At 30.9% G+C, this 27570-nt stretch overlaps 2 protein-coding genes across 2 annotated transcripts in view; both read left to right on the forward strand.

Annotated features, from left to right (window-relative positions):
• LOC141460134 (uncharacterized) overlaps nt 1–3961 on the forward strand; it is a 69438-nt gene extending 65477 nt beyond the window's left edge. Inside the window, exon 5 of the mRNA XM_074139825.1 lies at nt 3332–3961. Within this exon, the coding sequence (XP_073995926.1) occupies nt 3332–3454 (123 nt within the window). The 3' untranslated portion in view covers nt 3455–3961. The remainder of the gene's footprint in view (nt 1–3331) is intronic.
• A 6585-nt stretch (nt 3962–10546) lies between these two features.
• Nucleotides 10547–24901, forward strand: LOC141460181 (uncharacterized). Its single transcript, XM_074139931.1, has 4 exons — nt 10547–10685; nt 19337–19516; nt 23143–23285; nt 24567–24901. The coding sequence occupies exons 1-4, from the start codon at nt 10620–10622 to the stop codon at nt 24658–24660; spliced, it is 483 nt and encodes a 160-aa protein (XP_073996032.1). The 5' UTR covers nt 10547–10619; the 3' UTR covers nt 24661–24901.
• The last annotated feature ends 2669 nt before the right edge of the window (nt 24902–27570 follow it).

Raw genomic sequence — 27570 nt, forward strand, 5'->3', positions numbered from 1 at the left:
TGTGAGAATTACATAAGAAAGGTTCAATGTAATATCTAAGAGCATATTTTTTGTTTTTGGATTAAATAGAAAAAAACGATGCATAAAAATAACTATTCTTTTTTATCTTAGAAAATTTACAAATACGTTGCAACTTAAAAGCCATAAAACAAACCACATTTGGTATTCCATTATCAATTTATAATTTATGCGCTATAAAAATGAAAGGAATTTATAAATGTATTTAAAAAAAAAACAAAAAAAAAACAGCCAATAATCTACCAATAAAATACTCTCCTCGCACTCCTCGGGCTAGCTCTGGTTAACGTGTTATGTAAAATATTAAAGTTAAAGAAAAGATTTCGATGTACTCGTAATTTATTTGCATATCCATCTTCTTTTTATACTTCTCAGTAAAAAAAATAAGTTAAGCTTAAAAATGTGAAATTAAACAAAAAATCTATAAAAATTATTTTATTTTTTTGCATCATTTTATTTTAAAAAAATTAAAATATTAATCCTTCATTAGTTTGTGTGCCAACAAACTGTTTTTGAAAGGGAAGGTTTCGCCATTTAAGGGCATTTATTTTATCTTTATATTTTGAACACGGAACCTTTCCATTATTTTGCTCTTAATCACTCTTTGTCTTTGTACTTTCCCCATTACTTCACCCCATTACAATCCCAGTGCAGACTCTCAAACTTTAATTATCAATTATCGATCTCATGACGTGTTTGTTATTATTAAGATCCAAACTATTGGATCCAGGAGAATTTATAGTTAAAATAAAAGAACCTTGAAGAGATTTTTTTTTTTTTTTCTACATTTTCAAAACACTGCTATGTTAGTAGATTTCTTTTCCAATCTTTCTTGTCTGATTGGGTTTGAACGAAAACCATGTAGAAATATTCTTGAGTTGAAATTTCAGCAATACATTCAACATGTTAAGTGGGACTATGTTTACGGCACGTCAATAAATAAATGTTAAGAACAGATCTATATTCATAGACATTGCCTTTATTAGTACGGGATGAAAGTCTTACTTAGTTAGAAGGTGTATTAGTATTGCCTCTATTTCATCGCAGAATGTGCTGCTGCCATCACATTTTAGGCCCAGTTCCTTCTATCTATCTATCTCCCTGGCTCAACAACCCTTAGTGGGTCCTGGCCTCCTCTATTAATTTATGAAAGTCGTGACGGTTTTGTGCTGCCGCTCTCCAATTAGAAACCCCCAGTAGGCTTCTTGCATCGTTGGCTACTCCATCTTGCCATCTTAATTTGGGTCTACCAACCTTCCTGCTGTGGCCCATCTCTCCGTCCAGTTCCTTCAGGTTTGACAATTACTTGAAAAGTAACTCGTAACCTATTTTAATTAGATCGTGGCAGCCTCAGATCATTTCAGTTTGCCCGGAGATGCAGTAGTTCTAGGATATAGTTACTCCAGAACATAGCTTTGCAGTTCACCACTTTTCCTTCCTAACCTGTTGATTTGGCAGACCTGAACCGTTTCCTACAAATCAATTCATGTCACATAAGAGAGCATTGGCACGTTGCCTTGTCTAAGCGTCGGCCTTCTCTTCTCCTACCTCGCCAAGACCACACCACCTAATATTACTTTATTTCCTCTTTACAGGTCATTGATCTAGTGCTTATGTTTTCTTAAGGTGCATTTAAGAAATCTAGCAGCTAACATATTTTTTACAATAACCTTGGACTTAATTTCTCATTTATTTTGATATTCAAAATTTTCTTAAAGTAATTGATATTGAGGACACACATCAACCTTCCATTTGGGTATAGGTCGTACACTCTGAGACTTCAAGAGACAGTATTAACATTACGAATTTAACTCCTCGATCATTGTGATCATATTACAAACTACATTTGTTCCATTCTCTTGCAGTTTTTGAAACGTACATAAGGCTGAAAAATCTTCAGTAAGGCTAAATTGTATTCAGAAATCTCCGTCGGTATTCCTCTTGATACGCAAATAACATTGCTATCGCTGAATTCATAAAGGAAGCATTGCAACACTCCTGTTTCCTTTAAATTCTCCACTAATACTAAATTTTTATTCACAGATGATTGTGTTTTAGTTTAAGTTAAAATTCTTTGTAAGCAACCATTTGTGACGATTATGTTTTATTTTTCATTGGTAAATAGTTTATAAATATCCCAATAATTTGATCTCTAGTAGTTTTCATAAACAAAAAAAGACCTATTCTATACATTTATACATAAAATAATCTCCCCAAACAGTTACCAAAGTATTTAACATTCGCTGTATATCATCTTGTATAATTGTTTTTTTAAACATTTGCAATTATTGATTTTAATTTTAAGCAAGTCATTTGAAAAAGCTGTTTGGGTTTGTTTATGAGATATTTTCACATCTCACACATTGTGCACTTTGCCATAACAACTTGTTTACAAACACGAACAATATGGGAGCCACAATAGCTAATTTAGGAGAGAAGTTTTGTTTTAGACCCGCTCCCTCTAAGTATCTGACATCTAAGTGAATGCTTTGTACCCACCTAGAAACAAGAATTATTTACAAGAATCAGAGATTTCTTCTGCCGCCTTTTTTGTTTTTATTTAATTTCTTGTTGCCATTATAGAAATTGTTGCCACAGTATTAAATTTTTTAAATCACTTTTTTCACCAGAAATACATGATACTAATTGACCTTAAAAGCTTATTTACATGAGGAATGTATTGCATTCTAGATTATTCTTTAGCTAATTATAGACTTATCGTAATATTTTTTCGCAAATTTCGAAAGTTTATTCAAAACAGAAAGAAACACCTCCAACACTGTGTGCCTACAATCGAAAAGACTAAATAGAGATCTGGTATCCTTAAAAAAACAATATTTTAGTAATCATTTTTAGTTAATATTAAAATGTCACCGTACGAACCTGAAATCAGCGCATTTTACTGAAATTAAGGTACAGAGATTAAGGCAATTAGTCTGTCATGTATCAGTTATGTGAATTCGTCGTAATGGGATCCCAGACCATTGGTGTTCCGTAGATAGCAACATCTAAATCAGGAATAAGTTTGTTCTGTTTGATTTAGAAAAATAACATTTTTAGTTAATATTAAAGCAATGAGAGATATTTTGAACTATTTATTCTAATTAAATTTGGCGAACACTGGCCATTCAATGGATTTTAATTATTTTTTCTTTAAAATTTGAGATGCATTTTTAAAGATACTTTACATCATCTAAAGCTAAACTCACTAGATTGTGTGTACGATACATTTTATGCTATAAAAAACCTTATACTGTACTATTTTTAAAATCAAATCTTTTAAAATATATAATTTTTTGTTTTTCTGATTCAGGTTTTTCACCTTTGCCATCAAAATGGAAACAAAGAATCTTTTCTGTGTCCCCAAGGATTAAGATTCGATCCGGGGAAAAATCAATGTTCTCCATGGAAGGAAGTGCCATGCCCTCCTGTGTGAAGTAAAAGAATTGAAGACTCATAAATAACTGTTTTATGTTGATTATGTAATATAGTTATGTAAATGATTGTTTGCTCTCAGTAAGTCAGCTTTATAATATTGCTGTAATATATTGCTTTTAATTAATTAAAAAAAGAAAAATAAAATAAAAAAAATCATTACTCTGAGGTTATAAAAATCTTCGAGATGGTTTTCCATACTAGGTAGTCCTCCAATCCAGTCTTTATTTGATTTGTATATTTGTATTTTACGTGATTTTTATTTTTTAATATGCAAAAATTAAGATCATGATGTTGGATGACATAAAAGAAAATAAAGAAATGTATTCAGGAATGAAACTCCGTCATTAAAATGAGAGGTCTTTGTGGAAACCACACAAATCTTTTTAAAAAATCTCATTCTTGTTAGCAATGTCCTCCTTCTTTACTTAAGTAAATCTACGTACAAGTAATTTGTGCCAATTATTGTTTGTTTGTTTTCTACTTTGTGTTAAATAAAATATAATTTTACCTATTTTGTCATTGTTTTTGGCTTCGTGAACAAGCCAAAATTCATTCCTCTACTCATCTCTAACCTCCAGTCGACTACCCCTAGAAGCAAGACAGCAGAAACGGTATCAGAATTGAGGTAATCCTCAATCTTACAGCTCTTCACCTTGGGGTCAAGAGATAGGCAAAGGGAGCCAGCCACGCTCACATCATCTAAAATAGAGAAGTGTAGCAGAGAATGGGTCCCTAACTGCTGGATGCACGCTTTTCCGGGGCTTTGTGAAGAGCCAAGAGAGTTACTAGTTATCACAAAATTAAGAACATATCGTTGTAAGCCGATTATTAGCAAACGCTGTAAAAATAATCGAAAAATTGTAAGGATCGATATTTTAGTTTATGAATTAATGATTTAATTTACAAACAACTATTTATTTTTTATTTTTTTTTTACTTTTATTTCTGCATGCTCCATACAATGTATAATACATGCTGGTATAAACATTTAACATCAATAATCAAATAATAATTTAGAGTAGAATAGTAATAGTTGATAATACTAACAAAATAATAATATTAAATTAAATGATAAAATAATATTAAATGATAATAAAATAAAGAATATTAAAATCGTAATAATCAAAATAGAGAAAAGAAAGATAAATAATGAAATTAGAAAACGGCACTTAAAATAATCAAATGACAAAAGCAGCTAGATTAAATTGAAATAATGCAAAAATATATAGAAACTTGAAACAATTACAGAGCAACCGAAATAGAATTGAAATTAATTAATTAAATTAATAAAATGAAAATGTCAATTCACTTTTGGGTCGATTGACTTAATTTACAATTTATTCTTCATAACTAAATGAGAATAAATTCTATTATTATGTAGCAACGCTTTTGTAATTAAAATTAAACTTTTATAAAAGCGTTCTATTGTTTCTACTCGAAAATATTTTTCGCAAACTATACCCAACTTGGCTGCATTGCGTTCTTAGAATAATATTTACTGAAAAGTAATAATTTATTAACCAATCGGCTGTACATAAAATTTCAATTTATTTTTACAGTGTTTTATAATAATGGCTTATAATCAAAACGAAGCGTGAATGTTGTGACAAATCATGAAATAGAATATAATTGAGAAAGCAAAAAGTTTTTGCCTGATAAACCGACTGACAGTTTTATGCTAACAGAAGGAAGACAAAGAATTTCATCTACTTACATGTTTAGTTAAATTAAATATCTCTCTCTCTCTTAAAAATAACTAAATAGGTAAGAATATACTTTGTTTTTCCTCATTTCCTCCCTGATAAAAACTTAATATAAAGACACCTTGACTTCACATCAGTGTGTTACGCTATCATCTCCCATATATTATTTTTGTAATTTATTTCTTAAATTCCTTCATTAAAACTGCTTTTATTTAAAGATTTTAAATAGTGGACTTAAGGACTAGTATTGTTAAAATGTCCCTTTTCTTTTACTTCTTGTTAACTATAAACATTTGAGAGATTACTAATTTAAAGAAAAGAAGTTGCTAAAACCTGAAACACACCTTCTGAATAAGTAAGGCTGCAGAAACAGATTAATTTTTAGTGGTTCCCTGAAGCATATTTTTCTTAAACTGTTTTTTAAAGCAAAACGTCAAGAGATTTATAGAAATATTGAAATTCAAAACTACTTAAAATTAACTCCTGGACAAACTGACATATGCGCTCTACCTATTGAGCAGAATATGAACTAAATATTTCTTCCTAAACTAGAGTAGTTAGGAACTAAAATAATTCTTTCTTTTTATGAAGAGTAACAGAAAATAAAAGCGCTTGTTCACATTAATAAAAGTAAAAATTTGTACTAAATAAATGACATATAGTCTTAGAATTTTCGCCGAATATTTCTACTGCAAGAATCATTTAGTACTTATTACAATTGCACTGGAGTAGACAACTGTACTTTTTTAAGTAACGCATCTTAATGATTTAGAATTTTATTTATTGTTTATAAGGTTGTTGCAATAAATTACCGATTAAATTTACATTGACATATTCCTTACACTTTATGAAATAATTAAATTATTTTAATATAATCAATAGCCATTTACAATCAAATTCAGACAAATATCAAAGTTTGCTTTTTTTTTTTAAAATAAATTTATGTATTTTTTCAGCAATGTTTGTGCCACTAGACTGAAGACTGAAGGAAAGCAATTGCAACTTTTTTCTGCAAATATTAAAAAACAGGGCACAACTTTTGAATTGCACTATGATGACGCAAAGAATGTAGACAAAATGTTTCAAATATTCATTCAAGAATGTTTATTTCTCCACATAACTTCTGTTCTTTATTTGATCATTTTTTAACCAGTAATGTTTTTTCCAAAAAAGAAATTGTTCCTCAAACTTAAGGTGCTTTGCATAAATTGGAAATTTCTGCTTCTCAGAAGCAAATACATCCACTTATTATTATTATTATTATTATTTATATTATTATTTTATTATTTTTGGTTATTATTTTTGGACGTTCCTCTTTTTCATTTTGAAAAATTATTAAATTATTTGGATACTAATGTAAAAAAGAAAGTTTCATCTTTGCAAAGCAATTGCCAATCAAATGTTTTTGTAATCAAATGTTGTTTTCTTAATTACTGTACCTACTATTTATTTGTTTCAATAGCTACAGTATTATAGAAGATTTATCTGATTAAAACCGGTACTCTCTATTTTTGAAATCAACTTATTCAAGAAAATTTTATCAAGATATGAAAACATTTCCAGAAGACAAAATATGTTAGTACAACTGTAACGGATGTGAGAGGGGCTAGGTAAAAATGTACCGGAAAAAAGTTAACTTGAAATGCTCACAGAAAAATCTTTTAGAAACTCAGTTTAAACGATTGGTTATCCATGTACCAATAACATTAAGCGTTAAAAATAAATAAATTTACAACCAAAAACAAAGAAATAGTAAAACGATTCCAGCAAATTAAATGTGCTGGTTTATGAACCTTGGTTTTATGAACCTCGATAGCTGCTGCTATCTGTACGAGCAATTCAGAACTAAACTTCCAGTTTGAAATGCTTTATTAGTATTTATATAAAAAACAATTACCCTAATTTATTTTTTGCCTTCTGTACACGCAAGGTTAAATTATTTTAATTCAGGTCTTATATTAACTAATTATGTAAAAAATAATAATATCTCCGAATGGACATTATTTATCTCTGTATACGGTTATTTATTAAAACCATATTGGTAAATGTTAAAAAATATCTAAAAAATTGGATACTACGATGAACCGAAAAATGTGAAACAATTAACTATTAATGTAGAACAGTTATGATGGTGTAATTAAACAGATGGTTAGTCCTACAAATTGATATTACCCTGAAAGAGGCAATAAATTGGCCGAAACTTCGAGGAAAAAAGTACTTTATTTGTAAAACATTTATTGACTGCTCCTCAATATGCCAAGAAAATATACAAATACTTATGTTTTTGAACTTGCTATTTTGAAAATTGTAGGGCACAAAAATGTTTCTAAGAAAGTATTTCAAAACGGGATTTCGGCAAGAAAATTTGATGCTACTACTGGCTTTCAGGCATAAGATAACGAAAGCATTTTAACAATAATTGAGAACAGAAAAATGAATTAATACTGAAATCAGCCACATCATAAATGCCAATGAAAATAGGATATGTTTATCAATTATTTTTTAAGAATTCAACAGTGTCAGAATTCGTCATTATTTTAAGCTTCGAATGGATTCGTAGGAATCAGAATCAGTATCTACCCAAGCTTTTATTGTACAGTCTGATAAAAATTACATTTTCGTATCATTTGAAACTGATAAAAAGTGCTTAGAAATGAAATACATATATGTAGATAAAAGATAGATAGATTGTCTGGTATATCTTTAAAAAGAATTTTGCTAACATGGTTATGCAACAATATTGCAATTTAGCGCTGGAGAAGAAATAAACAAACCAAAAAGGGAAATAGCTTTGTTTAGGAAAACATTCACGTAAAAAAAAAAAATTATTTTTCGTGTTATATTAAACATCCAAGGGTAGTTTTAAAAACTGGCTTGAACTATTAGAATTAACCTTAGAGATGGTTTAAATTTGAATCTATGCTTTGATACTTCGGTAATAAACAAGAAATTAGGTTACCCAGTAGGACTAATTTAATAACAATAAATTCATAACCTAATTTTATTTACTTTTTTCAAATAATAATTGATGTTATTTAAATTATAATATTTAATGTAATGAGCATTATTTTATAATTATTATTATTATTATTTTTGTTTTTTAGAGTAAGTTAATAGAAGACAAATACTGAAGCAAGGTGTTAATATTAGGATTCTTACAAACATTTTAATAACCAAAACATACGAGAACTTTAGGAAACCTTGAGGATTGTTAGCCAAATTAGGCACGTTTCTCCCCTTAACTGGTCCTGAACTAGCTTTTGGAGTGTGTATGGACACATGTTTGATTCGCTTCCACAAATGAATAGCTTCACAGTGTTCATCTTTTCGGATGAGATCGGTGAATTCGACTATATCAAATGCAAACTAGGGGATCCAACGCTGGTGAGTGTTTGAGAAGAAATCTTTCATCTCGTGACGAAATGATTTTAATTGAAAATATTTGGATAATTAAGGATGTTGTTTACACCAGATTAACGGTGGAAGTCTGTTTCCGTTAAAAGTTGTTCGATTTATTATAATCGTACATATTGCAGTCAAAATGGCACCGGATGAACAGGCAGGGCTTAACATCCCACTACCAATGTTTTTAGATAACATTTAAAGATAATTTACTAAAAACTGGACAAACTGAAGAATCAAGGGAGTGTTTATTGACGGCGAATGTTTAAAACTTTAAATAAATATGTTTTTTTACAAATAGGTACCATCGACTATTTCTAATGCGCATATCAATTACCGTTTACAATAAAGATGTTCGTGAGTTCTAGTCAAATAATATTTTGTAACTTCGCTGGAGATAATAAAATAATATTTAAATAAACAATTAAGTTCTTAAATAACTACATTAATGATAGGAATAAATTTTTAAATATTTTAATCTTGAGTTGCTCCCAAAACCGACCTTGTAAAATGGTACTTATCACAGTAAAAAATTTGAATTGTAGAACGCAATTTAAATCGGGTTTCTTTCTTTTTGAAATTATTTTCCATTTTCACCTAGAAAACATTTTAAATTTAAGGAAAATAAAAAATGTAATAAAAATTAAAATAACAAAAATTTTTTAACTAAAGCCATTACCTTAGCGTAAACTTCCTTGAGAGAAGAGTAGAATATAGGGTTAAGAGAAGTAGCAACTCAGTTAGCTCCACCAGTGTTATGTTCTCTTAATACTAAACTTAGTTTTATTACAATTTACTAATGGGTTTATTTTCAAAAAATAAATTCATTTTTCGAATTTTCACGAATAAATAGACCTATTTTGTAAATACAGCACTCTATATCCCTGTCCAAAAGCTTTTATAGCATTTAAATTGCATTTAACAACTTAAGTGGGAACGTCGTACAACATTGGTGTTCATTTATTTATTAAAAACAATTTTTTTTTTTTTTTGGGAGCACACTATTTCAAAAAATAATAATAATAAAATTGAGCATATATTGCTCATAATATTTTATAAATTCTGTTGATTGAATGTTATTAAGGAAGGATGAAAATAGAAAGATGTAAATGATAGGACCTGTGGTAGTTCGCCGGCAGAAACTAATAAAAGCAGAGCTCCTGCCATATTATAAGCTCCTGTTAGCAATTTCAAATTTATTATAGTTTAATTTTGATTATTAATTTAATTATTTCTTTCTAATAAATAAAAATATATTTTAAGGCGTACAAAAAATTTGTTGAACACGTATTTATGTATTTTTTAAAAAAATATATTTATTATAAACAAATTTTTCAAAAAATTAAAAAAGAAATAAATTAAATAACAAATTCATTCATTGCTTAATCTTTTTTTTTATCATTTTTAATCTGAAATTTATCCTACTCTTATTGATTTTGTTCGCCGATTTTTTATTGCTGTTATATTTAATTTCAGAGGGCTTCTTTCACACTTTTTGTGAATGTCTAGAAATTATAATATTCATTTTACTAGTTTAATTTAAACTTTAAAATCAATAACTTACTACAATGGTTTCCAAATCCGCAGGGGAAAGGGAGGAAAGGTAAAATAATCGGAAAAAAGGCGCACCGCTTTATTTGTATGTGGTCGTGTTCACACAATTCTATGAAGTAAACTGAAACAGGTAGTGAAATAGCGGTTAGTTAACAGGAGCTTTACACATTTATAATAACATTTGGACCAATTAAACGCTTAGTAAACAGCCTAGTCTTAAGCAAAAAGAACAAACTGAATTGAAATCCTGGTTGTAAGTGAATGCCAGCAAATATCGGAATTAGATATTGAATGAAAATTTTTGGCAAACATTATGGATACAGAGCGTTGGTGCGTAAAGCACATAAGCGTATTGTACGCTGCGAAGGTTCGTACCTCTACGAAGGTGAAAGTTGTTTTAGAAGTGCCCCTCTCGCACTAATATTTAGCGGGGAGAGGTTTTTATTGCGAGATCACAGCAGCATTAAGATCAAGTAACCATTCTCCTGTAGGCCACTCAGTCAACATGTGGTCACCAAAAGTTGTGCTTTTACTTTTTGCAGTTATAGCCGTTACTTATGCTGCAAGAAAGGTAATTATCCATTTTGTTAATTGTTAATTGGTTAGAAACATTCCATTTTAATGGATCTTGCCTTAGAAAAGTAACCAATTTAAAGACGTTTTATCTATTTAAAAAATAAATGAAACACGTTATCTGATCTCAGCCTGTATATTGAATTGATAATTTTTGAAATAACAATAGGAGTGAGCGAAAAATTGCATTTTCAGAAGGAGACGAGCAGTTTGTTTTGGTTTATTAATTTGTCAAAGATAATTTGTTTTGTCTATAAATTTTACCTGTTGATTCTAAATAAACTTTTTTAGGAACTAATTAAGTTGATGTACTTCCTTTATTATTAACTTGACAGGCCGGATTTTTTTAAAAAGAATTTACCTTATTGAATTGAGATCTAAAATTCTTGTTTTTAATTTAATGGTAACAATATTTGTTTGTGTTCATATAAACAATGGCCCTCTACACATTTTTGTATTAGTGAATAACGCACACTAAATAATATTAAAAAAAAAACATATAACAAATTATAAAGACTTAACATTCAAAATATGATAAAAAAACGAGAGATTTAATTAGCATCCCCATCTAAAAGACGCATTAACCTCCAACTACCGATTACTTACAATTCATATCATGAATTCTATTACTGCTAACTGCTTTTGCTGTTCTCTTGAACTGTTTATTTTTCAGTAAAAGTAAAACGATACTATTGTTTTACCATTTTACTGAGATAGCATATAAAATGTACAATCTAAAACTTTGATTTTTGATTTTGGGCGATTAACATAAATTTGATTTGAGAATTAGGCAATTTGTTTGTAACTAGCAGATCTATTATTTACTAGTACTAAACATAAGTCTGAAAAACTTTTTTTCCTTATTTTGCTAAATTGATGTTTTGCATCGACTTGACACATTGGATTAATAATCTCGCAGAACTGAACTGAGCCCAAATACCTTGTTCGTCAATCAAGTCAGTAATTGCTGTGGGAATCCTTACTCTGCAGACAATCTGTTAAAAGATTGAATTAAATCTGCTGCAGAGAGCTGCTCATTGCTCCTTCTTTCCCTATTATTTTTTTTTTATTTTTTGGCGCATCGACTGCTGAGGTCATTAGCGCCCCTAATCGTTTTGAGTTTATCTCTTCTTTTATCCACTCGAGCTGGGTCGGCACGCGGTTCCTTCGGGCTTCCACATACTGCACCTTGCTGAGCAAGATAATTTCCCTATTATTATGTAACAAAAAATAATTTTACTGTTATTTATAATTTTCATTAAAAATAATAATAATAATAATGATACAATTAAATATTCATCGTTTGCTATCCCTTAAACAAATACTTATAGATGGTAGTGAGGATGTAGAAGGCGATCAGCACGTAATATTTTTTTTTTTTTTTTTTTTTTTTTTTTTTTTTTTTTTTTTTTGCGAGGGGGAAAAATGCCAAAGGCACCTTCCGACGATCTGTCGGGTGTGTGGGGCTCAACCCACTAAAAAACCCCCTCCCCTTCAGGCGTAAATATCCATCCCGGAACCGCCAAACAGCATTACTTCGGGATGGCGCCTCGTTACTTGGCTTTCCTTCTTTTTATTGCTCTTCCACCTTACCTACAATAATTCGAGGTCCTTCTTTTTCCTTATTAATATTTTTTTAGCAATGGAAGATACTTTTGCCCAGGCTTCCTCGTCTTCCAGCATCCGTCCGACGATGCTGTCCGGAGCTATCGGACCGGTGACTTCCTGCAAGCTTCTTCTTTCTTGTACCCATCGTGTACACTCAAAAAAGGTGTGCAGGGCGTCATCCGAGTCCGAGTCCCCGTAAATACACGCCCCAGACGGCCTTTTCCCTATTTTTTTAAGGAATCCTGCGAAATACCCGTGGCCGGTAAGGAATTGTGTGAGGTAATAATCCACCTCCCAGCACGTAATATTGGCTACTTCAAATTCATCGCTGAACGCTTCTTCTCTATTGTCACACACTAAAGATTATCTCTTCAAAGTCTAATTTTCTGAATAAAAGTTTGACGTAAGAGTAGAATTGATTTTTATATTAGTCAGAATAACGTGTTTAAAGAGACTAGTTCGATCCATTTTTGAGAAATTTTGGAAAATTGACTGTAAAAAGGCGTTGCCGTTTGATTGTTCCTGTTATACAGTACATAAAGAGACTATGTCTTGAATCTTCTTATTTTCCTAAATAAAAACTTCAATTTATTTAAAATGTGCCAATCGAAATATCTTTCTTTCCGCAATAAGTCACAAAATTCGCCCAAGGAATTTTTTAAGAAGTTATAATTTGTTCAAATATGCAGTGGCAGCATTTACAGAAACGGAAAATGTTAAAATTAATTCAGTTATTTCATCAAGCAGCAGATAGAATTGGTAATTTACTTCAATGTTGGTATCCTTACTGAAGTACTGCGTCAACATGTTACTTCAGTAGTGGAACAGCCACACTTTAGTAACAGGTAATTTGGAAATAGGCAAACTCGTTTTCTGATAGGAAATTTTCTTTGCTTTGATTGCTCCAAATAAAGCTGCCAGCGTGTGGTGTCTAAACTTAAAGAATAGCCGTGTAGCAATTTTCATACAAAATGAAAACATGTAAAAATATTGCATAAATTGGATAAACGTAAAAAATTGATTTATTCAGTGACTGCAAGCAAAAGGAAGTACAACTAATGGTGACAGATTGGCAATTCTAGATTAGTAGCCCTTCAGAATTTGAACATTGGTTAGCAAATGGTGAATATGTGATTTAGAGATTGAATAAATTATCTCAACAACAAATAATAGGGTATTCCAAGTGGATATCCTGAATTTTAAATTTGAAAACCATCGTTTTATCGATAAGCGCAAATCTAGACAAACTGAATTAAACTTTTTCCACATATTTTAACAGTTTTTTTTGCGTTTTCATTGATTTTGACTACAACAATTCTCTTTGAACATGTTCCCAAGAACTTAACCTTCACCCTTAATTTAATATTTTCAAGGAAAAATTGATTTTGGGTTTATGCTGAGGGGGAACTGTAACTTTCAGATTCTCTGCAGTTTGTAGTTGGTTCTAATATTATCCAGAGAATGATGCGTTTCTTTTTGTAAGAATCGTAATGATTTACGATTTGTATTTTGAACCAGAAGTGCGACGAATTGAAGTCTTATTTGTCCCAAAAAGTGGTTTTTATAAGATTTTCTGTGCGTACATATGAACATTCTAGCTGAAAAACTTGACATTTATTTTTGGTGAACCTCCACGGGGCCAGATATACAAAACTTTCAGCTGGAAGTACCTTTTTAATAAAAAGATTTGTCTTTTTTTAAATATTTTTTCGAAATGATTCCGTTTTCTTTTTGTAAACATTGTAAAGGAGGTGTAAATGTGTTGCTAAATTTCTGAGATTCAAAAAATTTTCTAAGCCCAACGATGTTTTTTACACTACGTACATACATCACATTCAAGGTAGAACTGTAACTATTATTTTAATTAAATTATCTCAGTGTAATGTACGACGCTTAGTGTTTTTTTAAATTATTTTTATAAAGAGCGATTAAATGTCTTGATTAAAAATTGCAAAACTACTTTGAAGCAACATTTTACTCATTGGGTTTTTCAAAGTTCTAAGATTTTTATTCAAAATTTCTTCTTAATTTTCTCTGAATTTTGCATTTACAAAAAAAGTTGTTATTTGCTGAGAAAATGCTTAACGCCATATTTGAGGGTGCTAAGATGTCGTTGTTAATCAGCACCATGTCGAGCGATTGTTCGCATCAAATTCTTTTGTCTCTTACTATCAGCTAAACGCTTGATGCGCTGTCCAGATCCTATTCTGAATAGATTGGGGAGCGAGTGAGCCTAAAAAGAATTTCATTAGTTCTGAAGCGTGAATTTGAAGTGTTTGCCAAGATGTCAGGAGTGTTAACTAGAAATGCTTTTCTTGGTTCTTAACGAGGGTCTTTGTCAATACTTGTCTAAGATTAGTCTTCTGATTCAGGACAGGTTGATTTGTTTAAGTTTCGATTGAATATTACGATAACAGCTCATATGTCTGTAGCCTTTTTTTTTTTTGGACTAAAACATAGTCTGCCATAGCCTTGTCTCATTATTTGTCCAATGATCTTTATGAGATTTAGAAGGTTTTTGGTTTTTTAACTGACATTTCTTTTTATAGATTATTGAACGGGATAGCTTCTTCAATTCCAGTTTAACTGGATTATTGCACCTTGAACTTTGAATAAGTGGCTTTAAAAACCATGATGATCAAATCAACCAATTGTAAAAAATAAAATAAATGAAAGAAGAAGAAAAGAGAATGCTAAAAATTCTTGAGAATAAATTACACAATAATCCGATTCGAGTAAAGGTGGTGTCTTCTTTAAAAATTTCTATAACTATAAATGTCTTCATTTCTAGGTCATAACCTTCCTGAAAATAAATTAGACTCAATTATCTTGTGAATAACAATTGAGTTATTTTTATTTGAGAAAAAGTAAATAATGAATGTCAACTTGAAGTTCACTTGATATTTTAATTAAATTTTTTGACATTAATATTGATCAGTGTTTGGGGGAGAATGGCGTTATCCAAGGATATCTTACTGACCTCATCCTTTTGTATGCAAATAAGGATATAATTAATTGTACTTTTGTCTCAGATTTTTCTTATTTCTCATTTTTTGTTGTTTTTTTTTTGGTACAATAATTATCCTTCATTGTTAGCCTTTAAAATTTCGAATAAAATAATTATTTTAACAAATACTAAATGCAAAAATAGAATTATACAGCGCATTTATTAATAAATAAAAGATTTATGAATTCTCGAAAAATCTTAGTTTTGAATTTTACTGCATGAACTGGCTTTTAATAATTATGTTTGGTCTTAAGGGATTTTTATTTTACGGTCTGTGGTACGAAGCGTTTCTTGTGGCTAGCATATCGTACATAGTGGTGAAGGCCAGAACTAGCAACACGATAGAAATTCAGGCACTCGTATACAGTGGCTAATGGGAAAGTGCGAATTGCCCCGTTCAAAGTTATGGTACTATTGATGAGATCTCTAAACTCGAATTAACGTACAAAAATATTACAGAGATACAAATATATACAAAAATATAAATAAATAATTCAGGTTTGCTATATACATCAAGAATTTGATCGCTTTTTTGCTGCCAAGAAGTGGAGAGGGTAAAGTTTACTCTTTAAATCTATGGCCTTGAACTACCTCCTATTTTCGATCCACTATTTACTGTCGTGCCAAGGAGGGCACCTTGTGCCCGCTTTAGAAATTGGTGAAGAAGTAAAAGTTACGTTTTTAAGAAAAAAAAATTGTGGTATCGTGATAGGTAGTCCTGACACTCGGTGTTGTGAATAATACAGTTTACTTGTAAAAATTAATTCATACATCGGTGCACACGGTCTTACTCTATTCTTATTTTCGTGGATTCTCTAAGCTACTACCGATGAACATAATTTAATATCCAATTGAAGCTAAGCATAAATAGCTACTATACTTATTATATATCAAAATTTATTGTTTCATTTTAAAGTTTAAATTAATTGTTTCACTATATTTTTTTTTTTACGAGAAGTTATTTCCTAAAAATAGAATCAATAGTTATGACTATAGATAGCTGAGCACTGTATCCTGCATACTGTACCTTTAATCCCACAAAAATTGAATGAAGAATCAGATAGCCAGAAAAATATTTCATTATAAGATATGAGATCTGTGCTGGAGACAATTGGCCAGGCAAGAGAAGAAGTGGATAGACAGTATAATACTGCATGTCGCTTCTAAATGGATACATAATTCCAGAACGGAACCATTGTTTATAAAGAACGCAATTTGCTTTAGTTAATTAAATGCAAAATCGCCTTATTTAGTTACCATTTCAAGGAAATCTCTTTCTTTGTACATTTACTGAATAACAAAGACTGTTGGCAAAATGCCGATAGTATTTTTCGTACTTATTTTATTTTCTTTACTCTAATACCTACAATAATTAAAAAGAAATAAATGAATTTAGAGAAAGATAAATCAATTTCGTAAACGAAGATGTACTAAGACAACTGTCTAATGTCAACATCAGGAAAGGTACAGGACCTGATGGAATACCATCTGCAGTATTAAAAAATTGTCAACTTGCTCTGGCTCCGATTCTGGCCTCATTATTTACCAAATCCGTAAAACATGGGATTTATCCGGACATGCTAAAAACAAGTTTTGTAGTTCCGATTTACAAATCTGGAGATAAGAGGGATGTTACAAATTATAGACCAATTTGCATTCAATCAGCAATTGCGAAAATATTTGAAAAGTCTGTAATTGACATTCTTCGACCTTTACTCGACAACCTCATCCTCAGTGAACAGCATGGCTTCCATTCTGGTAGATCGACGCTCACTAATTTGTTACTATTTGAGGACTATCTGCGGAGAGCCTTAGTTACTGCCAAGCAGGTCGATGCTGTATATCTCGATTTCGCCAAAGCTTTTGATCGTGTCAATCATTCCAAACTAATTCATAAACTATCCCATTGTGGAATTCATGGATCACTACTTGACTGGTTTTACTCCTACCTCACCGCAAGACATCAATCTGTTAAATACAAATCACTAATGTCAGAAGAATTTCTTGTATCATCTGGTGTACCTCAAGGTTCTATTCTTGGCCCTTTTTTATTCAAAATTTTTATCAATGATATATCTACATGTCTCAATTCAGTAAACTTTCTGCTTTTTGCTGACGATTTAAAGATTTATACTGCCATTAACTCTGCGGATGACTTTCTCCTCCTCCAAAACTCTCTTCATAGACTGAGTGTTTGGTGCGATGAAAATGATATGAGCCTAAACATCTCTAAATGTAAGGTAGTATCCTATCATCGTAGTCGGACGTGTACAAACTTCGATTATTCTCTTCATGCTGCAACTCTAAGTAGATCTAATGTAGTGAAGGACCTTGGTGTTACGTTCTGTGCTAACCTTTCATTCAACCTCCACATGAACTCCATAGTCACAAAGGCAAATAAAATGCTTGGCTTTATATCTAGATCTACTCGAAACTTTAAAGATGTCAGAACCATAATTATCCTTTACAAAGTAATGGTGCGACCTATTCTTGAGTACTGCTCTGCTTTATGGTCTCCTTATCAGAAAACTTACGTCAACAAACTTGAATCACTTCAAAGAAGATTCCTAAGATTGCTCTGGTATCGAGAGACAAAAGTCATGACGGAGGTACCGTACGATGACGTAATGGAATTTACTGGTTTGAGTACTTTACAGTTTCGTAGACAAGCCACAGACTTAAATTTTATTTTCAAAATTCTAAATAATAATATAAACTGCCCTGAACTTTTATCATTGTTAAATTTTCACGTGCCAACAAACGGTACTAGACAAAAACAAGTGTTTTCTAAAGTGTGCCATGGTACCAATTATCGTAAGTTCAGTTATTTTCCAAGAGTTGCGGATCAAGTTAATCATCTACCCGCTGATTTTGATATATTTAACACCAACATGATCGAGTTGAAACATTTGTTAAATGGCTGATTTTGCGGTGATTGGTACTAGGGAAAACTTACCGGTTATTTGTGATATAAAGATTTATTAATTGAGTAAAGTTTCTATTTTTAAAGTATATTTTATAGTACATATTTTGAAGTATTTTGTTTATCTATTAAGTAAATTATGTGTATATATTATTTCTATTTTATCTTTATTTCTATTCTACGATATATATATGTATAAATGTATGATGTATGTATATTCTATAATTATTACATATTGAGTTATTATTAAATGTTATTTTAAATTATATTTCTTTGTAACTGGGTGATTGCCCGTCTTGTAAATAAATAAATAAAAAAATAAAAAAAAAAACGCTTACATATAAAAAAACAAGAGGGGAAGAATATAATAGACAACTCACGGTTCAATTATGATACAAATTTGTTGACAAAAGTAGTGTATGTAACGACGAGTCACTGTCCATTTCTGCCTTGATCATCGAGTGAGTTTTTCTGAGACATTGCTGAGGTCATTCATCAATTCTCTCAATGGCTCTTACCAGTAAAACTTGCGTTTCAGATACCTTTTTGATATCTTGTGTGGGTTCCTTTAATAAACATATATAATTTATTATATACAATAAAATACTTTGGTCCTTTGATTTTAGCAGCTTCCATTCGAGGAGCTCGCGCTTCCTAGCGGCAACTCCGCGTACTATTTTTTATTTCTTTTCTCTTACCTTAAATTTCATTTTATTTTATAAATTAATGTTATAGACTACGTAAAAGTGCCAAAATAAAAGAAATCACATTTTTTGTTGAACAATTTTTCTCAATTTATCAGTCAGAGTGAACAGAATATCGATAAATATCTAATTGACCCTCCAACTAGTTTGCGTTTCTAATATATTGTTCAGACAGATGCAAAAGTTGTACGCCTATATTCGGAAAACACTTTATTTTTTCCGTCTAGGAGTCCTCTAATTTCAATTTCTCCCAATTACAAAATCCTTCTTACCTTACATGGCAGAAAGGGAGAGAGTGTATGTGAGTACGAATAGAATTGAAAAGTTAACTAACTTTCTCAAAGGGTAGGTAATTTTACTCCTTCCATTTATTTTATTAATTAATTAATTAATTTTTTTGTTCATAGAAAAGAAGTCCGATTACAATCCGTACTGGGACTACAAAAGAGTTACAAGATTTAAGCAAAGTTCCAGGTATTCCTGGCGTGGATTACCCACTATTTAAGAGTGTACCTCCTACAAGTTTCCACTGCGGACATGTGCCTTATGCTCCTGGCATGTATGCGAATGTAGAAACTGGTTGTCAGGTAGGTCAAGTTATCTTGTTGAATCTGATAATAATGATAATAATAGTAAAAAATAAATAAAAATTGAGGTTTCAAGCTTGGCGCCTATATGCCGTCAACTATTATCTGTACAGATTAAAAGAGAACGTATTTCTGTATTTAAGAAAATTTATTAATAAAAAAAAAGTTAGCTTGATATAGGCAGTTATGACAAAATATGCTTAAATCTCTTATGTTTATACTTTTTGTAGCCAAGAGAATTTGCCTTATAATTTACAATGTTTGCTATATTGGGGTAAGAACTTTTATGACAAATAGTGAAAACTTTGTCTAGAAGATAAGAAATAGAAGTATAGACACTAGTAACGTCAAATACCGCGTATACACTATAGAAGCTAATCTAGGCAATGAGCCAATTAATCTGACATTTATTTTGTCCGATCTGTATTTTATTGTAATTGGTAGCAAAAGTGTGAGACCAAACAGAGGTTGCATACAGGAGTATCGCTTGAGTGTAAAGAGTTTCTTATTTGGAAAATCCAAGGTTGAGTTTCTAAATCGTTAACATGCTTTGTTTCAGGATAGTTTTGAGTTTAAAGTTAAGCCTAAGTATTTAACCTCTTTTTTTTAATGCTAGAGAGGCACCATTTATTTGAACATGCGTCACGGGTTGATCATGGGTCTTTTACGAGACAATAGAACCAGCTCCGTTTTGGTGTCGTTAGGTCTGATTCTCCACTTTTTGAAGAACTCGTACTTAAAACTTTTAGCTACTGATAAGTGATTGACAATAGTGTCAATTCTGAAGGAAGATATAAAAAAGGAAGTATCATCGCCACTGTTAATTTTAAATTTGATTTTGGTTAAATCATTCTTAAAATTTTTAGAAAGTTGGTCCAAGGACCAAACCTTGCGGCTCACCAAAGGTTTAATAATTAGTAAATCGATTATTATCGTGCAATTAATTGTGTATACTTTGCGGCTGATTAGGTTTTGACTTTTTGCTAGATCGGTCAGCGACTTCTTCAATAAGAAACTCAAGAAGTTTAAACGAGGTAAATAAGTACAGTGTGTATTTTGTGGATAACTTCTCTTATGAAGTAGAACCCTGAAATGTCTCTAAAAAGTCTTCGGTTCTTCAGTCCTTGAAGGGCTTTTTTTTAGTAATAATAATTCAAACCTACTTCCTCCGTCTGCTATTTGATCCATTGTTGCCTCAAACCGTTTCGCTCTCATCTTACCTGGCAAAGAAACAATCTTCAAAGGCTCAAAGTCTTTGGTTATCTCAAATGAGCATTTCTTTGTTTAAACAATAAATTTTACTTAACGCTAAATCTCAATTTTTTCTATAAATCTTAGTCTTAAACAAACCAATTACACACATTGCTTCAATTTTGTTGGGATTACCTGCAAACGCAACGCACTCGCTATTGATGGTATGAGAGACAAGGTTTTGTGCGCTGGAAAAATCGAATGCAACATTACAGTTACCTCTCTGGTAGGACAGGTGCGACCAGAGGGTGCAGTGTAATTTTATTTATTTAACTGTTTTAATTGTTAAATATAGTATTTATTATTCTAATTTTGTTTTAAAGGGTGCGACTTTTGTAAATATTAATAGGGAGAAGTGTAATATTTCAAAACTTTTATTATATTGTAAAAGGTTTCAGAGATTTTAAGAAATTGTTCAGAATAATAACTCAAGTCCAAAGCAAGTATGTTGAGCTTTAGATTCTTGTAGGTGGGAAGAATTTTAAAAATCTTTTCCATTTACAATTTTAGTTTGCCCTATAAATATTTGTGTTCGTTTTCGCTAATGTTTTAAAATAAGAATATTTAATGAGTGAAACGTTAAGAGTTGGATATGCGGTTCAAATGAAGCAAAAAAGACCAGAGTCGAAGTCAACCCGCAAATGAAGAAAAAAATAAGTGTTTATTATTATCTTTTTCTACAGAATAATATAGGCCGTTTCCGATTGCGTCAATCAGACAAATGTTAATATTTCCAGCTAAATGTAGAAAGTGAGCTATTTTTTTTTATAGTAGAAATATTAATATAAATAAATTTTCAAGACCTGTTTATTTCTGGAGCTATCGAAGGCAATGGACGGATTTTAGTTTGGTTTATTGAGTAATATAAAAGTTGTTTTATTGCAAGGTTAGCTTCTAGTTAAATTTCACAGATACATATTAGTTTGTAAGCTGCTTAATCTGCCGTAATAACAGCAATTAAATTAAAAATTTACTCGGCTTCTAGTTTTAAATTTATTTAATGCTTTTAGCAGATTTAACGGTGAAAGTGGATTAATCTACTTTATTATTTCATTGTATCAATTAACGAACGTAGGTTTATGGTACATATGTTTTTTGTTATCGTTTTACTGATGTACTTCCTTCTTTTAGAACGTACCTTTTCACATAAGTATCGACATTCCTTACTGCTTTCAACATTGCTGTCACCAGCTAGCTGTTAAGATATTCTGAAATTCGGACTATCTAACGTTCACTCACACCTCTAATGCTTACTAAATTGCTCTTGCTCTTCTAAGCCAAAAACCATGCACTTAAATCAGCCAATCTGAAGATTATACAAACATTTACAATTGTTATTTTGCTTCGTAAAATGAAATCCACCAAACTTTAGAAATTGTTTCGCAGAGTTTGTTTTACTAAAATTGTTCATAAATTTATGCAGGGGTTCTGTGCTTGTTGAAATCTAAAACTTTCCGCTTTGTAACTACATCAAACTACAACCTTTCTCCCCCTCAAGTTTTTCTGTGCTTACTTTAGTTCTTATAAATACGATAATTAATTTTTGTAAATTTCTGGTTGTTTATGACATTATATTCTCACTATACATCTTCCCCATGTACTTATCGATTGAATCTTTCCATATCTACTAATTTCATCCTTTCTTGAGCATTAAGTGTAAAACAGCTCAATAGAAAACTGGAGAGTTTTCTGCAACCGATGATAACGGTTTTTAAATTGAACAGTGTTAAAGAGGATCTATACCTAAATAAATCACATCACTTGCATAACTGCTTTCCTTGGATGGTGCGTCAAGAAAATAAAATCCACAAACGCCGCTGTTGAACACTAATTGGGAATAAGGAACAGAAGGAAGGAAAGCTGATTCTTTGGCTACTAGCTTGCTTCAGCTTTATTCTTCGTTTCAGCTGAAACAATCTTGGTTCTCTTGAAAATTGAATAATGAATTATTGAACGTTTGCTAATATTACTATTTTTATCTTTTAAATAAATTTTTACCAAATCCTTCCCAACAGTCTGTTTAACTTTTGTTTGGCGGTAGCCTCTTTCTAAAAATTACAATTAATCTTACTGTAATATGTAAAATTATTGTCAATTAAACTTCATTATTTTTAAACAATATTCAATATATTGGAGCTTAGAAGTAAATGCTGGTATTAAAAACAAATTATTAATTAAATTGAGTTTTTTTTTCGTTAATAATACAAATCACATCCTGGTTTTTTGATTTTGTTTATTATCTATGTATTACTGTAGTGGAAGAATTTTATGTTATGTATGTTATGTTAGTAACCGCTCCAATGACAAAATAATTTTGAAAAATTGTAACCATTTGTTAACTTCATTGAAAGTAATTACATGTTATTTTAATTTAGGCATACCACGTGTGCCATGACGGTCGCGAGGGGGCGCAGGGAGCCTCATTTCTCTGCCCTAATGGCACCCTCTTCAATCAACTGGAGTTCGCCTGCGATTGGTGGTACAATGTTAATTGCGCTGATGCACCCAGGCTATATGAGTGAGTTATACTTTTTTCTTTTTGTTTTGTAACTTATATATATATTACACAATTATTATTGATGTTAGCTATTTTCAGCAATTACCTAATTTTTATTATATAGCAATTGTTTCGTTCTAATAAATCTAATAGAAAAGAAACTTTCACTCTGATTTTTTGTATATTGTCAGATTATTGTCAACTTCGTGTTGGCCACGTAATACAATGAAGTAACAGAAAAATGATACCACTAAGTGAAAAATTATATTAAATATATATTATGAGATTCTTATTTCTTTTATCTCCTAATTTGTGTTTGTTATTTATGGAACTAATTATTTGGCTACGCTTGATTAATGAGAAGTATTCACTTCGAATTCTATTTTGTTTAGAAATACTCTAAAGTCCTCTTTCGTACAAAATATCGTACGATAAATACTTCTACGATTTTTATTAAAAGGTTGGAGGTACTGCTTACATATATTAAGATCTATAATTTATATTTGAAAGTTACACAAGATATATTTTAGTTCCAACACTCCCAAGTGCCTAGCATTCCTGAGGATATTCCTCTCCTGAAGACACTATATTTTTCCTAGCTAAAAAATCACACTAACTAATTTCTTTCTTCAATCCTCTCATCGAATTTTTTACGTTTACTACTTACCTTCTTGCTTGTTCTGCCTTGTCGCCAAGCAATCTATTTTGCAACCCAGACTCACTTAAAATTCTTCTACTGTTTCCTACTCTAGGAAGAAACTCCATTAAATCTTTCGAATAAAATCTTTTAGGTCCTTCTAGCTTGAAGATGGCCTTCCATCACCTCCTCGGCTTCTCTAACTCTCAGATGTTTAATTACTCTGTCAAAAAATTACATCTTGGCTCGGCGCCATAGAATTTCAGCTCTTAAAATGAATCAGGATACAAATGGACAGAACTGATCACTTATCTCTGCTCTGTCACCTTGAATTTCCTTCTTTAGTAGAACAAAAACGAACAAAAATAGGTGATTAATAATTCAGAATTTAAAATATTTCACAAATTAAGTCGTTCCATATGAAAATTTGTGAACACCATAAATTAAACATTCGAATATCATTCTTTGATTTTCATCGTAATGGTCTGTTTTAGTTTCATTGAACTCCTAAATATTTTGTTTTGAACACTATAAAATGTCAGCAAGAAACCAAGTACAGAAAGAAATATTTTAATATTAACATTCTGATCTATTAATTACAATAAAGATATTAATTGGTTTAATAAAAATATAACAATTATCACTAACTTAATATCTATGTTTAGTTTGAACTTGGACCCCAACCACAACCCGTACTTCCCTAAGAAAAAGCCAGAAGAAGAGTTACTGCAACCACAACTTGTACATTATAAAAAATAAAACAGTCAATTATTTTAATGTTTAAAAAATAAATTCACATTTCATGAAGATTTTTCACAGTTTTATCATGGCGATGTAAAATAGTTGTACACACATTTCATACATTTATTTTGTATTATTTTTAAATCGTACAAAAAAAAAAGAAAAAAGATATTTTGGAAATCTAATCTAATAAATTATATTTTAAATATTTGTTTAACTTTGTCACACGTTTTGTAAATAAATAAAATAGATAAATGAATTTAACTTTTTTATTTCGTACCTTTAAAATAGAGGGTTCCAAAGTGAATTGGCGACAGGTAAGTTGAGAAGTCGAGTTAATTAAAAAGAAGAAAATAAGTCGATTGCATTATATTAAGAAAATTTTTATTCATCAAAAATTTAGAGCTAAAAAATCTTGTTTATTTCAATAATAACTTATGAAATACTCTCCAGCTTTTGCTCCAATTACTTATCCACTAATCTCAATTTTGCAGAACTAATCCAGAAACAGAATCAACATTCTGCCTCCTGCACTTGGTAGACTGAAAGGAAAATGGAACTTGTTTTCTAGCTGGCAATCCCAAATCAAACTGAATTTCATTTTAATTCAACTGTACATAGTCTACAGACTTCTTATTAATTTTGTCTCATATTTCACTTTCCATTATGCTCTGCTGGGATAATGGAGTAAAAACCTAACAGGTAGTCGAACAAATTCCTTCATCCGGTATTTCATGACTAAGGAACGGATTTTTATGTATTTAAAAATGCCAAATATTTAATTAAAATATGCATTTATTTTCGTCAATTATGTGGAAAATATGTGATTTTCTTAAAATATTTTCTGGAATATTTAAGTAAAATGGACATTTTTTTTTAATGAAAATCATGAAATGGTGGAATGATTGCATTTTTCGAGAACCTCACAGTTCAAAAGGAATGGCTTTGAATTCACATCAGCATCACTATCAAGTTTTCCAATAACTGCATTGGCAATATACCTGCCCTCAACGTCAGTGGTTTCATCAATTGACACCCAAATCAGTCCATCTTTGATATGTTCTCGAATTTTGGTTAGTGTATCTTTATAGATATCTTCCAGGTAGTTTTTCCTCAGAGCGCTCTCGTCAGGCATTTTTTTCCCAATATACGAGTAGGTCTCTAAGAATCCTTTGAAATGAGGATTTTTAAGTTTGTGGAAAGGGATATCTGCTCTAACCAAAGCCCGTCACAGATCTGTACTCAGAGTAGACTTACTAGATGATGGAGATGTAAGGAAGGCTTGATAGGACGTCCTCTCTTTCTTTCTGTTTTTATTCTCTATGTGCGATCCGGTGGCAATATGTTGGGTGACTTGGGAACGATGAGAGCAAGAAACGCGCTTGTCACAAGCTGTACAGTACAAAATGTCTCCATCACTTCGAAAAAGTTCTGCTGGAAACTCGCGAAGATATTTAGCAACCAGTTGTTTGTTTAAGGCCGATGTTCGTGGCATTTCACCCAAAAAAGAATACACTAAGTGACCGAACGAAATGAATTGGACACTTCAACGAACGAGCTGAAAGAACAGACAACGTCAGACAACTTCAAAGAACTAACAAGTGCCCTTCACTGTTTAGCAGCATTCTGTATAAATTACAATAACCATTGTACCCACTGTGATTCACAGCCCTACAGTCTGTGGTTCACAGTTCCTGTCAACCACCTCCCAATTATGAAAATATGCCCAAAATGAAAAATATGTACATATTTTGATTAAATATGTAGAAATATTTATTTATTTTAATCAAATATGTATAAATATGCGATAACATCCAAATATGTGGAAATATGTGAAATAAAAGTAGACTCAAACGGCTTAAAAAGTGTCAGTATGAATACTTCTAGTTGAAAAACGTCTGTAAATTGCCTAGAAAAAAATATGTAAATACATACGAATCCGTTCCCTATTCATTACTAACCGGATGAAACTTGTAAGATTAGTGATAATGTGGGCTCAAGGTTTTCTTATGCATTAATATTATTATTAGAGCTGCCATAAGAGGGATGAATTGGTGCACATTCGTTTTCCATGATATTGGAAAACTTATTTTGTTTAAAACAAAGAATCTTATTTGAACAACAGCAACATCTCTTCGATTTAAAAACAATCTATAAGAGATTTATCCCTTTTAAATTTATTTATTTTATTAGAAAATCATTTATTTAAATTTTATTCTGTCTTAAAATAAACTCATGTTCTTTGTCAGGAAACAAGTGTACGGCGGTTTGGTAACATGAGATTCACTTAAATCCACAGGTGAGATACATATGCCGACTTCAGATTACAGTGAAAGCGAAATCTAGAAGCAATGTCTTAAATATCAGCAATAACGGATTGCATCACCAATTTGTGTACCTATATTATCAACAATAATAGGCTATTATTGATTTTGATTTTTGTATTTCTCCCATGATTTTTCTTTTATTTATTTATTTTTTCTTCTAGAGTAAGTAGTTTTAAAACAAAAATTAAATCATTGCGTTACCAATAATCTACAGAGAGGGTCCGTTATGTTCACGTACACCTTTATATTGATGTCCTAAATGGACGGATTCTTTGAAACGTTGGTATTCATTTGTACTTCGTATGAAGCAAAAACTATATAATTCGTAATTATAATGAATAATCTACAGATTGTGGTATGGTCAGATTATGGATTATGGTGTTCTGGATTAGGTGTCCTCTAAAGCCGAAGAATCATTCTCTGTTCACCAAGTTAGTTCGCAGAATGGCCATTTTCTCTTTATTGGTAGCACACTTGGGCAGATCTAATGTCAAAATTAGACATCCGCTCCAGTGTAGTAGCCTTGAAATCCTTATTTGAGAACTTATAAATCTTCTGAGCCAAATTTGACACAATCCATTTTCTTAAATCCTGTTAAGTC

The sequence above is a fragment of the Rhodnius prolixus genome, unplaced genomic scaffold, assembly GCF_049639745.1.
Source record: "Rhodnius prolixus isolate KJV_2025 unplaced genomic scaffold, Rpr scaffold_1, whole genome shotgun sequence".
In the NCBI taxonomy this organism is placed as follows: Eukaryota; Metazoa; Arthropoda; class Insecta; order Hemiptera; family Reduviidae; genus Rhodnius; species Rhodnius prolixus.